This window comes from Herpailurus yagouaroundi, unplaced genomic scaffold (assembly GCF_014898765.1).
Source record: "Herpailurus yagouaroundi ecotype Mexico unplaced genomic scaffold, PumYag 28, whole genome shotgun sequence".
Taxonomy (NCBI): Eukaryota; Metazoa; Chordata; class Mammalia; order Carnivora; family Felidae; genus Herpailurus; species Herpailurus yagouaroundi.
Window position 1 is genome coordinate 106,674,089 of NW_024412376.1, and position 19,681 is coordinate 106,693,769.

General features: G+C 42.7%; 1 protein-coding gene across 1 annotated transcript in view; it reads left to right on the plus strand.

The window, feature by feature from the left end:
- Window positions 1-6,189: 6,189 nt before the first annotated feature.
- The window catches only part of NAAA (N-acylethanolamine acid amidase), a 24,599-nt gene continuing 11,107 nt past the window's right edge, over window positions 6,190-19,681 (plus strand). Inside the window, exons 1-5 of the mRNA XM_040481032.1 lie at window positions 6,190-6,464; window positions 7,110-7,274; window positions 9,710-9,836; window positions 14,730-14,820; window positions 18,116-18,192. Of these exons, the coding sequence (XP_040336966.1) occupies window positions 6,262-6,464; window positions 7,110-7,274; window positions 9,710-9,836; window positions 14,730-14,820; window positions 18,116-18,192 (663 nt within the window). The 5' untranslated portion in view covers window positions 6,190-6,261. The remainder of the gene's footprint in view (window positions 6,465-7,109; window positions 7,275-9,709; window positions 9,837-14,729; window positions 14,821-18,115; window positions 18,193-19,681) is intronic.

Below are 19,681 nucleotides of genomic sequence, written 5' to 3' on the forward strand. Positions count from 1 at the left end.
TTGAGCCCCGCGTTGGGCTCTGTGCTGACAGCTCAGAGCCTGGAGCCTGCTTCAGATTCTGTGTCTCCCTCACTCTGCCCCTCCCCCGCTGATGCTCTGTGTCTCTCAAAAATAAATAAACATTAAAAAAAAAAAGGTGAAAGTCTTATTTCTCTAATCCCAAAGTATCTTAATTCTATCTGATTCCTTTTATTTTATAAATTTTACCTTGAGAATATTTTCTGTGAACCTGAAGATCAGATTCTTACAAGGTTCGATGCTGTCCATGAAGGCAGAGTGACCTTCCAGAGTCATTTTGACCTTGAAGAGGTCATCAGAGTCTGAGCCTCAACTTTTCAATGTCAGTTTTTTGTCAGTACTAAGAATGGATCCATTTCGGGGATGAACTCCCATTTCCAAGCTCATACTATATATATAAAGTGATGTATAAATCTAGAATACTGATATATTTTGCATGTGATCTCAGCAAGTTCCACGAAAGGCAGAATCTGTTCTCTGCCATATCCCAGTGCTGGTTCAGTGCACAGTATGTTAGGTGCTCAAGCAAATATTTGAATACGTGATTTATTCCCTGTCAATTTTCTCTAAGTATAATACCACCCACCTCATTGTTTTGACAATTTTGAGAATGTTACAAGCACTTAGCATATTTGCCACAAAATAAGCATTCGGTAAATTTCTCATCAAAGATAGATATTAAGTTTTTATTTTTATTTTTGGCTTAATCTTGAAATGAAACAACAATTACAGTTGCTATAAATATTTATTTTACCATTCATCCATTTTGGAGAGAGTTTGTTTGAAATATAAAAAATGTAAAATGCATGAGGTATGGGTGGCAAACACAACGTTTGCGCCATATAGAAACCTTTGATCCGATTAAGGAAATAGGCTTACAAAATGACTATCTAATGCAAGCTGCTTATGGAACTATCAAAAAAGGCACAGCATAGGGCTGAGGGCATCCTAAAAAGGGGGAAGTTCAGGTGGCAGGAGGGTGAAAGGCTATTTACTAACAAACTGATGCTTATGATGAACACAGGAAAGCAGTAGGAAATAAATTACTGAATCATAAAGGAAAAGTTACAGTTTAAAAGGTGGTATAGGGGTGCCTGGGCTCAGTTGGTTAAGCGTCCGACTTCGGCTCAGGTCATGATCTTGTGATTCGTGGGTTTGAGCGCCGTGTCAGGCTCTGTGCTGACAGCTCAGAGCCTGGAGCTTGCTTCGAATTCTGTTGTCTCCTTCTCTCTCTGCCCCTCCCCCACTCGCACTCTGTATCTCTCTCTCTCTCAAAAATAAAGATTAAAAAAAGTGGTATATAATTTCTTGAAGGTTATAGTTAACATAAACTTTGTCTTCATTACCTCATTTTCTAATTCTTTGAGAATTTATAATCTACTTAAAGTGTCACATGGTGACTCAGAATTAATCAGAATGTTTAATTACAATATTCTGTTCTTCAAACTATTTTAGCTAAGCATATTTAAACTGTGTTGCCAAGGATAATAAAGTTCTACCAAGTGAATTCTTTCATTGTATAAAAATAAAAACAAAAATAATTTTTTTTTTTTTTTTTTTAGAATGTATTTTATGAGATTTTTTTTAAAGATCTTGAAAATGAATAGAAAAGTAAGGCACTGGGGCGCCTGGGTGGCGCAGTTGGTTAAGCGTCCGACTTCAGCCAGGTCACGATCTCGCGGTCCCTGAGTTCGAGCCCCTCGTCAGGCTCTGGGCTGATGGCTCGGAGCCTGGAGCCTGTTTCCGATTCTGTGTCTCCCTCTCTCTCTGCCCCTCCCCCGTTCATGCTCTGTCTCTCTCTGTCCCCAAAATAAATAAACGTTGAAAAAAAAAATTAAAAAAAAAAAAAAGTAAGGCACTGACATGGAGCCTTTTCTCTTTTATAAGGAAATAAAGTTTTCTCTCCTAGTACAGTCTTTGGTCAGTACTTATTTAAAAATGTAGATAGGGATGCCTGGGGGGATCAGTCAATTGAGTGTCAGACTTCAGCTCAGGTCATTATCTCACCATTCATGAGTTCAAGCCCCACATCAGTCTCTCTGTTGTCAGCACAGAGCCTGCTTTGGATCCTCTGTCTCCTCTCTCTCTGCCCCTCTCCTGCTTGTGCTCTGTCTCTCTCTAAAGAAATAAAGTTTAAAAATAAAAAATGTAGATAAGAACAGTAATTCTGTACTATTTAAATACCAAACATTTGTATAAGGCACTACTTATATGGTAATCTTACCCTGCAAATTTGGCTTTCATTGTTTTGTTATCCAATCTCAGTGTGGAAATGGTTAAACTGATTTATCCACATGATGAAATATTTTGAAGCTATAAAAATGTTTATAATAGGAAACGCTTATTATAAATGCAAAATACAAAATACAAAAGTATTTATAGCATAATCAAACTACACATGTAAGAAAATTAATAATAAAAGCCCAAGAGGAAATACTCTTGTTTATAAAATGGTATTGTTTTAATTTAGATTTCAGTGATTACCAGACAGGTTGAGATTGCTTCATGTAGATTTTTGCTATTTGGCTCTTTCTTTTTATAGCTCTTTATTATTATTATTATTATTAATGTTTATTTGTTTTTGAGGGAGAGAGAGAGAGCAAGCAGGGGAGGAGCAGAGAGAGGGAGACACAGAATCCGAAGCAGGCTCCAGGCTCCGAGCTGTCAGCATAGAGCCCTACACGGGGCTCGAACCCATGAACCATGAGATCATGACCTGAACCAAAGTCAGACACTTAACCAACTGAGCCACCCAGGTGTCCCACTTTTCGGGTTTTTTATTATTGATTTGCAGGAGATCTTTATATATTCTGGATATCAATTCTTTGTCAGTTACTTATGCTACACATACCTCCACAGATAGTCAGTGTCATCTTTGTGATAAACTAAGTTCCCATATATACCTTGGGTCTGGGAATTTTCAAAACCAGTCGTGGATCCTCTTTTCTTTTTTCTTTTTTTTTCTTTTTGCATGTGATTATCTAGTTGTTCCAGCACCATTTTTTTTTTCGAGAGAGGGCACAAGTGAGCGAGGGGGCAGAGAGGGAGAGAAGCGGTGAGTCCTTAAGCTCACCTGATGTGGGGCTTGAACTCACAAACAGTGAGATCATGACCTGAGCTAAATTCCGATGCTTAACTCACTGAACCACCCAGGCACCCCCTGGATCCTTTTTTTAAAATAGGCTATTTTTAAGAGCAGTTTTAGGTTCGCAACAAAACTGAGTACACCAGAGTTATACATTCGTTACAGTTAATGAATCTGCATCATTATCCCCACAAGTCATAGCTTACATTAGGATTCGCTCTTAGTTTTATATATTCTGTGGGTTTGGACAAATGGATAATGACATTTATCCACCATTACAGTACTATAGAGGGTAGTTTCACTGCCTCCCAAATCATCTCTGCCTATTCATCCCTTTCTTCCTCCTAACCCTGGCAACCACTGATTTTTTTACTAGAGTGTGCCTTTTCCAGAACATCACAGAGCTGGAGTCATAACAGTATATACATTTTTCAGATTGGCCTCTTTCATTTAGTAATATGTATTTATGTTTCCTCCATGTTTTTTCATGGTTTCAATAGTTCATTTCTTTTTAGTGCTAAATAATATTCCATTTTCTGGGTATACCACAGTTTATCCATTTACCTACTGAAGGACATCTTTATTGTTTCTAGGTTTAGGCAATTATAAATAAAGCTGCTATAAACATCTATATGCATGTTTTTGTATGGATATGTTTTCAGTTCCTTTGGATAAATACCAAGGAGAACAATTGCTGGGTCATATGGTAGGAGTATGTTTAGTTTTGTAAGAAACTGCCAAAGTGGCTGCACCATTTTGCCGGATCCTCTGTAACAGTCCTTCTAGCATCTTTCCTCTCGCATTTTACTATAACCAGCAAGAAGAAGGAAGGTGGCAACTTCAACATTCCAACCAGAAATCTAGCTAGGTTACTCAGTTCTTTAGTTACATGTTCTACCTTGCACATCACTGTAGGTGACAGTGTTAAATGTTCTGCCACTGTATAACAAACACTTTTCTCTAGTTGCCAGTAACATGTTCCTCACTTGACCTGAAGCTACTACTGGCAGTCTCCTTCAAGGCCAGCAGACTTCTAATAGCCTACTGCAGGAACTTTAGGCTTCCGCTAACACTGCTCACAGTCCTTCCAGCTTCCACCTACTGCTCACTTCCAAAGCCATGCCTACATCTTAAGGTGTTGTTAGGGTGGTGGCATTCTGCTTGTGTTACCCAACTCTGTATTAGTTATCTACTGCTGCATAACGATTTGTCACAAAACTTAATAGCTAAAGCAAGGAACATTGTTCCATAGTTTCTGTGGATTAGGAGTGTGGGGGTGGCTTAGCTGGGGGCTAGAGGATCCACTTCTAAGATAGCACTTTCATAGTTATTAGTAAGAAGACTCAGTTCCTCTCTGGCTCTTGGTAAAGGTCTCAGTTCCTCAAGATAGGAACCTTTTACAGAGTTGCTTTAGTGTTCTCAGGGCGTGATAGCTGGCTTCCTGCAAAATGAGCAATCTAACAGTGCAAGGAGGAGCAGCAGTGTGTTTTGTGATCTAGTTTTGGAGTCCGACACCATCACTAAAGCTGTACTGTATTCATTAGAAGCAGGTCATTAAGTATAGCCCATAGTCCAGGAGGGAAAATAGGCTTCACCATTAGAAGGGAGGAGTACTGAAGAATAAGTGGCTATTTTTGAAAACTACCACACTGCTTTTAAACTGAACAAAACGAGATGCCAGCTATAAAAGACATCATACTTCATGTTTCTGATATAATCATTTACCTTCATTCATTCTCTACAGAAGTATTTTTTAAACTGTAGGTTCTGATCCACAGATAAACCATGAAATCAGTGTGTACCATCTCTGGAATCTGCACAGTACAGAAGCAGCAGAAAGAGGGTTAATATGCTTATTTTGAGAGAGAAAGAGGTAGAGAGAGGGGAGAGAGAGAGAGAGAGAGAGAGAGAGAGAGAGAGAGAGAGAGAGAGAGAATCTCAAGCAGGTCCCACATTCAGAGCAGAGCCAGACTCGGGACTGGATCCCATGACCCTGGGCAGAAATCAAGAGTCATGCTTAACCGACTGAGCCACCCAGGCATACCTACAGGTCTTGTGTTTTTTAATTTTTATCTTTTTAATATCAACCTTAAAGTGACATGAAGTTGAGGGGTCCCTGGGTGGCTCAGTGGGTTAAACATCTGACTTCAGCTCAGGTCACGATCTCACGGTTCATGAGTTTGAGCCCCTCGGGGGCTCTGTGCTGACAGCTCAGAGCCTGGAGCCTGCTTCAGATTCTGTGTCTCCCTCTCTCTCTGCCCCTCCCCTACTGGCACTCTGTCTCTCCTCAAAAATAAATAAAAACATTAAAATAAAAAAAATTTTAATAATAATGATGTCCCAGCCTTGCTGAGTCAGGTGATTTTCCTAAGACAAGGTTTCTGTCTCTCAGATACTGGGAATGGAGAGGTGAGATTAATGATTATGAAGGTAAGGAGTTTGGACTCTGACACCTTGGCTTGGAGGGGAGGCCCACCGATGCTGTGACATCCAGAAAAATTACTTAACCTCTCCAAGCCTCATATTCCTCATCAGGAAAATGGGGATGAGTTAGTAGAACCTATCACTGGCTTGTTGTTATGGTTAAATCAGACAGAGTCAGCAAAAACATTTGGCATATAAATGTTAACTGACTTTAAGCTTTTTTAAAAAAATTTTTAACTGAAAAGACGTGGGAGTGTTGAACATAAAATAATATGAAATCCAGATAAACTTTTGAAGAATGTAAATATAAGCAAGCAAGGCGGAGAGGGAGGGATAGATCCCTTTTTACAACCGTAGGATTTCCCGCTACCTCTTCACTACTGAAAATCATGTTACAGCCCCTCCAGGCCGGAGTTTACACTCCCTGGGCCCAAGTGGGTGGGATGCGGCGGGGAGAGGGATGAGAAGCCGGCAGCCTGCAGCGTTTGGCGCCCGGCCCGGCGGGACTCGGGGCCGCGGCTGGAGGAATGGGGGGCCGGAAGCGCGGATGCTAGGGGGCGCCCACAGCTCTTTTGCGGTTCGCGGTCGGGAGGGACCGGGCCCGCCCGGCCGCGCGCGGACTCCGCCTCCAGCGCTCTCGGCACCGCCCCGGCCCCTCCTCCGTCAGCTCTGCCCCGGGCGCGCCTGGCACGCCGGCCGCAGCTGTCCTAGTGGCGGACACCGGAGCCTGAGCCATGCGAGTCGCCGGCCTGGGTGCGCTCCCGGGGCTGGCGCTGCCTCTACTTTTGGCCGGGGTCGGGGTGTTGACGGCTCCTTCGCCCCCAGCCCCGCCGCTCTTCAACGTGAGCCTGGACGCGGCGCCCGAGCTGCGCTGGCTGCCGGTGCTGCGGCACTTTGACCTGGACTTCGTGCGCGCCGCGATGGCACACATTCTCGGGTGAGCGCGGGCGCGCGGGCGCGGGGGGGACCCTCGGGACACCGGTCCGCGTGCGCAAGCCCACACGCGCTCTGCCCACCAGGCTGTAAACAGAGCCGCTTTACCCCTCCCCTCCGTGACGGTCTTGCCCTCTACCCCAACCTCCTCACTGGCCTCAGCAGGGTGCAAGGGCAGCGGCGACGAGAACTGGCATTTGCTGCTGTTCTGGGAGGCGTCGGGCTTGAGGAGGCTTGAGGACGATCGGGGCGGCTGGTTTGACTTTCAAGTTTGGTGTCACCAGTGGTACGCCCTTCCTCCAGCCATTCTGGATCAGGGTGGTGCTCAGGTTGTCACCCGTTTGCTCAACTCAGAGTAGAGAGCTCAGCCCACACCCTCCTTGCAAGCCTCGCTCGCCCCCCAAGTCCGCCCCTTTGGGGACCACGCTCTCTCGCCCTACCTCCCCTTCCGAGTTTTCTTTTTCCCTCCGGGATGCTGCGTGTTGGGTGATGTGCACCCTGGGCCGTCGGCCCCTCTGGGAAGGGGAGGAACCTAGCATTCACCCCTAACGATAAGAGCTTTAGGAAGCACCCCACCACCGATATACACACACTGACACCCCTTCGGCCTCTGAGCAGGTCAAACACCCTCGCGGCTCTTCGTTTTTAGGAATAGGGTCCCCAAGTGGGTCCACGCGTTGATTGGAAAGGTGGTCGGGGAGCTCGCTGCCTTCCTGCCCCAGCCCTTCACAGATGAGATCCGGGGCATGTGCGAAGTCCTGAACTACGACCTGGGCGACTGCCTGCTTCTCAACCTGGTTTACGAGACCACCGCGTGAGTGTCCCGCGCTAGCGTGGGTTAACTGGGATTCACCCGGGACTCCTGTCACATCTGGGTGGGAGGAGACATACTTCCAGTGCGATAAAAACAGGGTGGTGACCGGGCTGTCCTGAAACCTCCAGTGCTTCCTCTTTGCCTCTCTGGATAAATCTGAGCAGCAGATCATGGGCTTCGGGAAGGAAGGCCGCTTCTCTGAATCAGCATCGAACTTTTCCTCGAACTGAAGCCCCTGTTTCCTACCCCCCACCAAACCGGTATTATTCCACTTTACAAACTCTGCTCAACAGGTACTATAACAGGAAGTTTTTACAACTAATCCCACTCTCATCCAGACTGTCTAACCAAGCGACCCTGCAGCCTTATAATGCAGGGGGTCATCCCAGTCCTTATTTGTCCCTCTGCATTTATCCCTCCGTGTTGGTCATGGTTAGAGATCCTGACTCCTCTGTCAGAGGCTGGACCCTCCAGGGTCAGGGTCATAGGGAACACTGTTCTGGCTAATAGTGAGATCCAGTATTTGGTTCACAGGGTGGGCATGATAAAATGGCACACAGAAGTGAAAGCACTTAAGAGTGTGTGGTTGATCCCAGACCAAGTTCAGGGAGAGTCTTAAGTCTTTCCTGGATTAGTAGGAGGTCCTGGAATTGACCTGGTTTCTGTCTTCAGGATTTACTGTTTTGCCACCAGACCAGCCGTATCTAGCAACATACTTAATGGCTTCTGACTGCCAAAAGATGATGGGGCGGGGGTGGGGAGGAGTGTATTCTTGGGATAACCAAGCTTTATCGCCCTCTGGCATCTTCCCTGAACACCGAGGCAGGTTAGGTTAAGAAGCACTGAGTGCCTCCCTCTTTAAGGAAACACACAGATGAGACACACACTTTTTTGCCTTTTTTTTTTTTTTTTTAATATTTGAGAGAGAGTGAGAGACAGAGTGTGAGCTGAGGAGGGACAGAGAGAGAGAGGGAGACACAGAATCTGAAGCAGGTTCCAGGCTCTGAACCGTCAGTACAGAGTGCAATTTGGGGCTTGAACTTGTGAACCACAAGATCATGACCTGGGCCCGAGTCTGACGCTCAACCAACTGAGCCCTCAGGCACCCCATAATTTTTTTTAATGTTTATTTTTGAGAGAGAGAGAGAGAGAGAGAGAGAGAGAGAGAGAGAGAGAGACGGAGGCTGAGCGGGGAGAAGCAAAGAGAGAGGGAGACACAGAATCCAAAGCAGGCTCCAGGCTCTGAGCTGTCAGCACAGAGCCGGACATGGGTCTTGAACCCATGAACCGCGGGATCACGACCTGAGCCAAAATTGGACACTTAACTGACTGAGCCATCTAGGCGCCCCCCCCACACTTCCTTTTTTAAACAAACAAAAAAATTAAGTAACATTTATTTTCTCCTATTATAAAAGTAATATGTAATCAATATAGAAAATTAGTACATACAGAAAAGTATAAAGAAAATTAACTACAATCCTGTTACTTAGAAATGACCAAAAGCCCTTCAGAGTACTTCCTCTCAGTTTTGTTTGTGTGGATATACGTATCTTTTCCCAGAATTGGGCATGCTGTGTGTAAGTATTTTCCACTGTATGTAATTTAAGGTACATTACATATTCTCAGAGGAATTGGACATTTAGATATCTTAACAAAGCTCTTCCTCTTTTCCTCAGAATACTTCTCTCTGGCTGGGGGTTCTTAAAGGATCCTTTTCTCTTATTAGCTCTGTGCTGGAAGCCCCGAGGGGACAGGAAAAAGACCAAGCACAGAATGGTTTAAGGACCATTGTACTTGCTCTGAGAAATTCATAGAAGAGAAGTAAGTTTGAACTAGCTTTGAATGGTATGTTAAATAGACCACACACTGCCAAGCAGAGGAATAAGCGAAGTTCAGGGGTCCAGCTGAGCCCAGAATGGGTCAGTTTCAAATTTAGATTTAGGATGAAATTCTCCTTCAGTATGTTTTCAACTTTTTTTTTTTTTTTTTTTGGGACAGAGAGAGACAGAGCATGAACGGGGGAGGGGCAGAGAGAGAGGGAGACACAGAATCGGAAACAGGCTCCAGGCTCTGAGCCATCAGCCCAGAGCCTGACGCGGGGCTCGAACTCACGGACCGCGAGATCGTGACCTGGCTGAAGTCAGACGCTTAACCGACTGCGCCACCCAGGCGCCCCTCCTTCAGTATGTTTTCAATGCCATTTGTGTTGAAGGCAAAGGTCTAGTAACACCAAATGAACACTGATGAATTGTGCCAGTTGTGCTTTTCATCTTGAATTCTGGATCCATATTCTTATATAAGGATCATATATCATGTGTATCTATTACAAGGAGAAAAATTGTTTTACTTTGAGGATCTATCTTTTTAATGAAAAATTCATTTTCCTTTGTCTTATTTTTCTCATTCATTGATACTGTACTTTTCTATTTTTTCAGATTCTGCACCAGTATTGTGGCTCAAGACTCCAAGGGCCACATTTACCATGGCCGGAATCTAGATTATCCTTTTGGAGATTTCTTACGCAAGTTGACCGTGGATGTGCAGTTCTTAAAGAATGGGCAGGTATAGTTCATACAGTATAAGATTCAGATTCAGAAGTCAGAGAGACTTGCTAACCAAAGTCAGCCATCATTAGGATGGCCTGCTGGTTAACGTGTAAGACACAAAAGACATCAGGGGCATCTGGGTGGCTGGCTGTTAACTGTCCGACTTCACCTTGGGTCATGATCTCACTGCTCATGAGTTCATGAGAGCCTCATGAGAGCCTCCGCATCAGGCTCTGTGCTGACAGCTCAGAGCCTGGAGCCTGCTTCAGATTCTGTGTGTCTCTCTCTCTGCACCCCCCCGCTTGCGCCCTGTCTCTCTCTCTCGCTCTCAAAAACATGAATAAATGTTTAAAAAAAGAAGAAGAAGAAAAGACAAAGACACAAAAGACATCAAACTCCTGGAAAAACAAAACCGCAAGAGGTTCGTGTCAATTATGCTCCTAGGAAGAAGGGTCATTTATGATTATTGAGCATCTACTTAAAGAGGTCAACCAGTTTTCCTTAGGGAAATCTCTCTTGGGGTATGATCCCTCGTCCACTTACCCTGCTGAGTCAGCTCTTTCTTTTTCAGACTGCTTCTGGAATAGGGAGGGGCTCTGTGATGTAATGGCTAGAAACAGCCAACTTTGAAGTCTGAATTTGAATCTGGTTTGAATTCTGCTTCTTCCTTTGAGAACATAGGAAATTATTTAGACCCATTTTGCAGACACAGCTCAGAGAGGTTAATGATTACTTTGTGGAGGTAGTTATAAAGGTTACATGAAGTAATGTCTGCAAAGCATGTGAAAATGATTGATAAATAGTGGCCAAATAATAAATGGCCCTTCACTCTACAAGTACTTCCACAGCACTCTGTTAAGTATGATCTTTAAAAGTTATACTTGGATCAGGGGCGCCTGGGTGGCGCAGTCGGTTAAGCGTCCGACTTCAGCCAGGTCACGATCTCGCGTTCCGTGAGTTCGAGCCCCGCGTCGGGCTCTGGGCTGATGGCTCAGAGCCTGGAGCCTGTTTCTGATTCTGTGTCTCCCTCTCTCTCTGCCCCTCCCCCGTTCATGCTCTGTCTCTCTCTGTCCCAAAAAATAAATAAACGTTAAAAGTTATACTTGGATCAGGGCGCCTGGGTGGCTCAGTCTGTTAACCGACTGACTTCGGCTCAGGTCATGATCTCACTGTCTGTGAGTTCAAGCCCCACGTCAGGCTCTGTGCTGACAGCTCAGAGCCTGGAGCCTGCTTCGGATTCTGTGTCTCCCTCTCTCTCTGCCCCTTCCCTGCTTGCATGCACACGCATGCACACGCACGCACACGTGCTCTCTCTCAAAATAAATGAATAAACTGAAAAAAAGGCAAAAAAAATGCAGAAATACTTCAAGCGAAAGTTTCTCATTTTTTCATTTCATCCCTTCACCACTGTTAACAATTTGATTTATAGCTGAAGAATTACTTCAAAAATGTTTTTAAGTTGTAACAATGACAATATACATGCATACTGAATTCCAAATCTACTAAGATGTTTTCTAAGGTTTATTTATTTATTTTGAGAGAGAGAGAGAGAGCAGGAGAGGGGCAGAGAGAGAGAGGGAGAGAGAGAGAATCCCAAGCAGGCTCAGCGCTGTCAGTGCAGAGCCTGATGTGGGGCTTGAATTCATGAACCTTGAGATCATGACCTGAGCCAAAATCAAGAGTTGGATGCTTAACCGATTGATCCAACAAGTGCCCCTAAAATGTTAGCAGTTAATACTGGATGATGGGACCATAATTCTTTTCATTGACTACTTTCTGCTTCTCTCCATTATTTACAGTGAGCAAAAATTCTAGTTAGACAAAGGAATAAGTGCAGCAAAAATAGATTATTCCAACTGCTCCCTCTAGAATTCACCCTGTTACTGCTTTGTTTGTTCCTATGTATCCTGGAGCTCCCATGAGAACTAGCCTGCAGGTGTGGCTCGACTCTTAGTGCTCAAGTTGTGATTACCAAGTCAAACAGTTTACCCTTGAGCATTGTCTTTCTGCTAGGGGCTCATGGCCAAGAAATTGTTTCGCTAAATTAAGAACAGGTTATCCACAAAATAATTAATCTCTTATTCTTGTCTGTTCATAATTTAAAAAAATGTTTATTTATTTTTGAGAGAGAGAGAGTGGGAGAAGGGCAGAGAGAGAGGTGGGAGGACAGAGGATCTGAAGCAGGCTCTGTGCTGAGAGTGGAGAGCCTGATACAGGGCTCGAACTCATGAACTGTGAGATCGTGACCTGAGTGGAAATGGGACACTTAATCAACCAAGCCATAATTTTTAAATCATTTTCACATACCGTTTCTCATTAGATCCTCACCACAGCCCTGTGAGCAGCCACAGTCAACATTTTCATCCTCATTTTCCAGATGGGTGGAAAATGTATTACATTTAATTACATGTATCATGTATTATAAAATACCTTGGAAACTACAATGTGATTTTAATTTTCAAACTTTAATTTGCTTAGCCCTTCAAGAATGACACTAATGTGAGAGTCAGTGTATCATGTGAATGAAGTGACAATATAATTACTTTTTTTCTTCATATAATTATGTTTTGTAAAGGCTTTTAGTGGCGAGGTAGGATTATTCCCCTTTTACTGCCATGAATGGAAATGGGGAGAATTCATGGAAAACCCTCAATGAGTCTGGAAAAGGTCATTTATAAGGCCAGTGCATTTCTCCCTTGCAATTTAGCTATCATAAATTAATTTTACAACCAGATGACGGTAGATGGGGCACCTGGATGGCTCAGTTGGTTAACCGTCAGACTTCGGCTCAGGTCAGGTCAGTCAGTGAGTTCGAGCCCCCTCCCCCCCTCCCCCTCCCCCCGGGGCCCCGTGCTGACAGCTCAGAGCCTAGAGCTGCCTTGGATTCTGTCTCTCCCTTGCTCTCTCTGCCCCTCCCCCGCTCACGCTCTGTCTCTCAAAAATGAATAAATGTTAAAAAAAAAATTTAAAAATAGGGGTGCCTGGGTGACTCAGTTGGTTGAACTTCCTACTTCGGCTCAGGTCATGATCTCACAGTCCTTGAGTTCGAGCCCCACCTCGGGCTCTGTGCTGACAGCTCAAAACCTGGAGCCTGCTTCAGATTCTGTGTCTCCCTCTCTCTCTGACCCTCCCCCGTTCATGCTCTGTCTCTCTCTGTTTCAAAAATAAAATAAAATATTAAAAAATAATTAAAAAATAAAAACAAAACCAAAAAACCCCAACCAGATGAGATAGAAATAAGAGATTTTAAAAATTACAGACTTAAGATTCAGCTTTCTTTCTTTTCTTTTTTTCTTTTTTTAAGTAGGCTCCATGCCCAATGTGGGGATTGACCTCACAATCCTGAGATCAAGAGTCAAATGATCCACTGGGCACCCCTTAAGATTTAGCTTTCTAAGGAAAAATATTAACCTAGGCCTGTTTGTTTCTCAAAATATAAAAATATTAGTTAACCTTTATTGAACGGGTACTATTCTATCTCTTTTAAAAATGAAGTTAAGGGGCACCTGGGTGGCTCAGTTGGTTGAGCATCCGACTTCAGCTCAGGTCATGATCTCATGGTTTGTGAGTTCAAGCCCCGCATCAGGCTCTGTGCTGATAGCTCAGAGCCTGGAGCCCATTTTGGATTCTGTGTCTCCCTCTCTCTGCCCCTCCTCCACTCCTGCTCTGTCTGTCTGTCTCTCTCTCTCTCTATGAAAAATAAGTAAACATTAAAAAAATTAAAAAAAAAATGAAGTTAAGGACAGATGGGGGGCTCAGTTGGTTGGATGTCTGACTCTTGATTTTGTCTTAGCTTATGATCTCACAGTTCATGGAGGCCAGCCTCACATCAGGCTCCATGGTGACAACATGGAGCCTGCTTGGGATTCTCTCTCTCTCCCTCTCTCTCTGCCCCTCCTCCACTCTCCTGCATGCTTTCTGTCTCTCTCTCTCTCTCTCTCTGAAAATAAATAAATAAACTTAAAAAATGAAATCTGGTATGTTTAGTAACTGCTAGAGTTTGATTTTTCTCCTTATAGTAATAGAGTGGTATCTTGCAATCATTGGAACTCATTACCTAAATTTAAAGTGGGAGTGATCCCTGTAATTCATGGGATAATCATGAGGATTAAATGAGAGATACATATAAAATAAATTTTTTAATATTTAAAATGTAAATATGATTATTACAAACAGTTTCACTTCCCCTTACCTCACAGAGCTTACAAGATGCATGATATTTATCTCTTATAATCAAATCAACACAAGTTTTTAATCAGAGCCCATTTGCCATTTCAGGGTTGGAGTTTCTCAGTCTTTTTGGGGTATGATCCCCTTTGGTGAAGCCTGTGATCCCTTCTCAGAATGTCTTATAGTACATAAAATAAAATGCATGGATTACAAAGAAAACCAGTTACATTAAAATGTAGCCATTTTAACATTAAAACAAATTTTTTAAGCCATTTAAAAATTTTTCTCAACACATTAATTAGTAAATGTTAGCAGTGTATCTAATAACTACCATAATTTCAGGGTAGTGAGAGGTATGAGTGGTATTTCAGGATATGTAATTATATCAAGATAGGTATGACACCATTATATATGTGAAAATATCTGCAGTGTCTACAGGTGGCAGAATCCTAGGCACGGCTATGACCTCATGATTTGTTGGCATGCATCCCTTACTGAGGGAGGGAAATCTCAGGAATGGGTGAAAATAAAGCTGCACCTTTTTTTCCCATATTCAAGATCACAGATCCATTGACTTGTATTCATGGAATCCCAAGGTTATACCTTCCAAAAGGCTCTTTGAGAGATTTTATTATGTTGGAACTTATAAGAAAAAAAAATCCATGCGTGAGACAAAACAGATGATTTCAGTATGTATTTGGCTGGATTGGCAAAGTGATACCTTACCTCTTGATTTCAGGTTGCATTCACGGGAACCACGTTTATTGGCTATGTAGGATTATGGACCGGTCAGAGTCCACACAAGTTTACAATTTCTGGCGATGAACGAGGTAATCAAAACAAATTCCTGAGCGTTTTCAGCCATAGTCCTGGTCAATTCTATCCAAGTATGCTTCATTTGCTCCCCCACCTGAAAGTATGGACAAACACCTACTATACTACCTAACCGGTACTTCCGTTCTAGTTGGGGAAAGAGACAGTGTGCATAAAAGCAATGAAGATGATTTCAGGTAGTGTTAAGTGCTACAAAGCAAGGAAAACTAGAAGATGTAATAGATAACAAAGGAGGGGGTTGGGCCGTTATTACGGGTAATGGGATCCAGGAGCCAGGTCTGCAGAAGCTGGGGAAATTCTAGAAACAAAACATCCCTGGCGGATTCTAGAAACAAGAGAGGGTAGTGTAGTTACAGCATGGCGGACTGACATTGGAGGTGGAGATGAAGGCTGAGGCCGCGGTGAGGGTCACGACGAAGAGCTTGGATTTTAAGTGTAATGGAAGCCCGAGGAGAATTTTAGGCCAGGATGTGAACAGATCTGATTTATATTTCTAACTATCACTTTGGCTGCTAGATATCTAGAAGTTGGATTGTGTTGGGTTAACGTGGAAGCAGAAGACTGTTAGGAAGCTGTCATGGTAATCCAGAGGGTATGTGTTGGTGTTGTACAGGCAACATCTATAAAACACTCTGTAGTTCACTGTGCATTTTCTTGTACGTTTTCTCAGTAGACCTCACAACCGTCCTGTTAGATAGGCAGGGCTGATATTATTAGCCCCATTCATTATGCGGAGGAAGAAACAGGCTGTGACGTGAAGTGACAGCTGGTAAGCAGGAGAGGTGCTTCTCAAACTGATCGCCTGGGTCCTGCCCAGTTGCTGTTTGTTATATGACTGTACTGCTGTTCCCCAAGGCTCGGGGGATCTCATTCAGTTCTCTGGGAAACCCACAGTTCAACAAACTCATGTCTCCGTCCTCAGGAACTTGCAGCTGAGCTAAGAAGAAGGAAAGTTAATGTTGGTCATCTGATGAAACCCTGATTGACTTCACGTTGTTGTTTCCTTTAGTTAGGTCTGTTCTTACCTTTTTACATAAGTCTCTAACAGGAAGATGCTGGTTGAGTCTATCAATGCTCAGTAGTTAGTTCTTTATCCTAATGGGTTTCTTCAGCATTTTCCCAAAAGTCTTTTATCAGTGAGACAGGTTCTCAATCAGTGGTACTCAAACCACAGCATGACACTTACTAAGGTTCTACCTTAGTAAAAACCTTAGTAAAAATGGCTGTAAACAAGTGTATATTTATTTAAAAGCTGGGCTTTGTTTCCATCATCTTGTGACTCAAATTGTTTAACAAACTGATTGGTAGAACCTAATGTACAAGTAGTTTAAAAATAACTGAGTTATTCTTGTGACATGTACGTTTAACTAAATACTGTCAAACTGCTTTTTCAAAACTTATTTTATCATTTTAATGAGAAGTAGTTATATTTTAATCTGCTAAGATTGAGTTAAAATTCCTGAACAATAAGATAACATCTCTTGGTTAATAGAAGTGAGATACTCAGGTTTCTGGACATTATGGAGAGTGCCATAATGGGAAAAGGTATGGATAGGAGGGGGGCTAACAAATGGCATAGAGTTTGGGGAGGCTTAACAAACCACCTGGCAGTTAAGATCTGACTCCAGAGCCAGCCTGCCCAGTTTGTCTTGGTGCGGTCCCTTGCTAGCTTGGTGACCACCACCAAGGTGCTTAACCTGTCTGTGCTTTAGTTTCCTCCCCTGGAAAGCCAGGGATGATGGTGGCTGCTGTGAGGATGAAATGATTCATGTACGTGAAGCACCCAGAGCGATGCTTGGCACAAAGTAAGGGCCATGGATGCATTTGTTGTCATTGTCACATCTCTGGGTCTGACCTCTGAGCCCCAGACTGGAGATGCCTTCTCGGCGAGGTGCGAGGGGTCTCACACTTGACTTGCTAAGCCAATCTCTTGTTTTTTCTTTTCCCCTTTTCTTGCTCTCACTCTGGCTCCACCCAAATCTTTTCCTCCCCTGGTTTTCCATGCTTCAGGATATGGCAATTGTACTGCACTGATTGTACCGGGAGGATTTTTTGATCCCTCACTCTCTGGGTCTTGTCAGCTCTACCAACAAAACTAGATTGTCCCTGGCCATTTTCTCCACCTCCACTGCTCGGCTAGCCATTCAGGTTCACACCTGAACTGCTGTAGTCGAGGTTCGTGTGGTCTCACTGCTTCTCACTGTCCTATAATTCTTTCTCTTCCCAACAGAGGGCATGATCAGGTTGTTCCCCTGCTCAAAACCCGTAATGAATTTCCATTTCACTTATAACAAATCCAGAGTCCCGACTCTTACCCTCAAAACTCTATGTGGCCACCTGCTACACCTTATTTTGTGCCTGTCTCCTTCTCCCTCACGGCACCAGCAATTTTCTTTTTCTGATATCTCCCAAGCTTGTCCTCGCCTTAGGGCCCTGACAGCCAACCAAGCCTTCTATCTGGAATGTTCTGTCCGTCTTAGAGCAAATGTCTACAACACAGAAAGGCTATCTTTAACATTCCTCAAAGAATCCTCCCTCATCACTCATGATTATATTATTCTGTTTTATTTCTTTTGAAATAGTTATCAAAATCTTGTTTGCTTAACAGCACACTAATTTCACTGTTAAATTCCAGGGGTCTGGACTAGATCACAATATGGCACATAGCAAATGATCAGTGCTTATGTCTTGAATGAAGAGCTCTCTTAGGAAATAAATCCTCAATGATTTTTTAAGATGTTAAAAAAATAATTTTGGAGAATGATTGTAAATTTGTATACTTTTTAAAATGTGAGCCCAAACCAAACTTAAGGTTCTGAAAGATATATATTCTAATCACTTATTGAGCCACTTCTCTTGATAGCTACGTAATTCTGTTTTGCTTGGGATAATTAGTAGAATTATTTCCTTTAACACAATTATCATTGTTTCTAGGCATGAAAGATTATATATATATATATATATATATATATATATATATATATATATATAAAGTATATATATATACAGAATGTTCATGTATGCATGTACATACACACAGAACATTTCCAAATCCCTGGAAATTTGTAATATGTGTAATATGTAATATATATATTACATATTTTTATGTGTGTCATGAAACTTGGGCTTTATCTTTGAAAGCTGCATACCAATAAAATTACTCTCATCCACTAACTTTTCTCTCTCATCAGCTTGTACTATGGGGAAGAAATAAGACTTAAGGAATTTTAAAATGTGGCACGTGGGCAACAATTCATATATATACTTATTGTTCCTTCTTCAACTCGGCAGATGAAGGCTGGTGGTGGGAGAATGTGATCGCTGCCCTTTTTCAGAGACACTCCCTGATCAGCTGGCTTATCCGCACTGTGAGTACTTCCCCTGTTGAGCCCACCACACCCTAACTTCATCCTCTGTGTGCGTGTTGTAATGCTCTGTGTCATTTCACAATATTATTTTTCATGTAGAAAGCTCCTAAAAAGAATAATCAAGGTTTGCAAATAAAAAGGATTACAAAATCATATCAAACTTTGTGATAATAAGTATCAAAGATAAACAGGGCTGGACACTAATTAAAGGAGTAGTTATGAATTATAAATTTCCAATTATAAAATAAGTCATGGGCATGCAGCCTGCAGCATGGCCACTATAGTTAATAATACTGTATTGAATAGTTGAAAGTTGTTAAGGGTAGATCTTAAAAGTCTTCATACAAGGGAAAAAAAAAATTGGTAACTATGTATAGTGACAGATATTAGTTATTGTGGTGATCATTTTGCAATATATGCAAATATTGAATCATTACATTGTATGCCTGAAACCAAATACAATGTTATATGTCTGTGTTGACAGCTCCGAGCCTGGAGCCTTCTTTGGGTTCTGTGTCTCCCTCTCCCTCTGCACATCTCCCACTTGCGCTCTGTCTCTCTCTCTCTCTCTCTCTCTCTCTCAAAAAATGAATAAACATTAAAAAAATTTAATGTTATATGTCAGTTAAAGACATAAATAAGTGATCAAGATAGATTTTAATCAGTAGTATACTATACCGTTGCAGTAGGGAAAAGTGTCCAATGTGAACTGAACTCAACTTTGACTTATACAGAGGTGACTGGGTGTTTTAAAGGGAAAATAAGGGAATTGAGAGGGGTGTCAACAGGGGCTCAGTAGAGTCAGAGAAGTGAAACTTTACACAAAAAGTGGAAGAGAGGGGTTGTCCATGAGAAGCCTGTCTGAGATTCCTAACTGGTGCTTTTCAAAGTTAGCTTCCTACCCTCCTGCAGAGACTGGAAAACAGGGGCCCTAGTTTTAAGTGTTGTCTGGAACAAATAGTAAATTCTTTGGGCAGCCTTATTTTCTCAGGCAGCGCTATAAGAGGGGCTAGGGTCACCTTAGGGATGTAGCCTTGAGCTGTTAGAAACTATGTTAATTTTCTGATGAGTGGATAAATAAGATGTAGTGTATATATACAACGGGATATACACAACTCAGCAATGAAAAGTAATGAAATCTTGCCATTTGCAACAATGTGGATGGAACTGGAGGGTATTATGCTAAGTGAAATAAGTGAGTCAGAGAAAGACAGTTATCACATGTCTTCACTCATATGTAGAATTTGAGAAACTGAACAGAAGACTATGGGGGAAGGGAAGGGGAAGAAAAAAAACAGTTATAAACACACAGAGATGCAAGTCTCCTATAGGAGACTCTTAAATACAGAGAACAAACTGAGGGTTGATGGGGGGACAGGAGAGAGGGGAAAATGGGTGATGGGCATTGAGGAGGGCACTTGTTGGGATGAGCACTGGGTGTTGTATGTAAGTGATGAATCACAGGAATCTACCCCCAAAACCAAGAGCA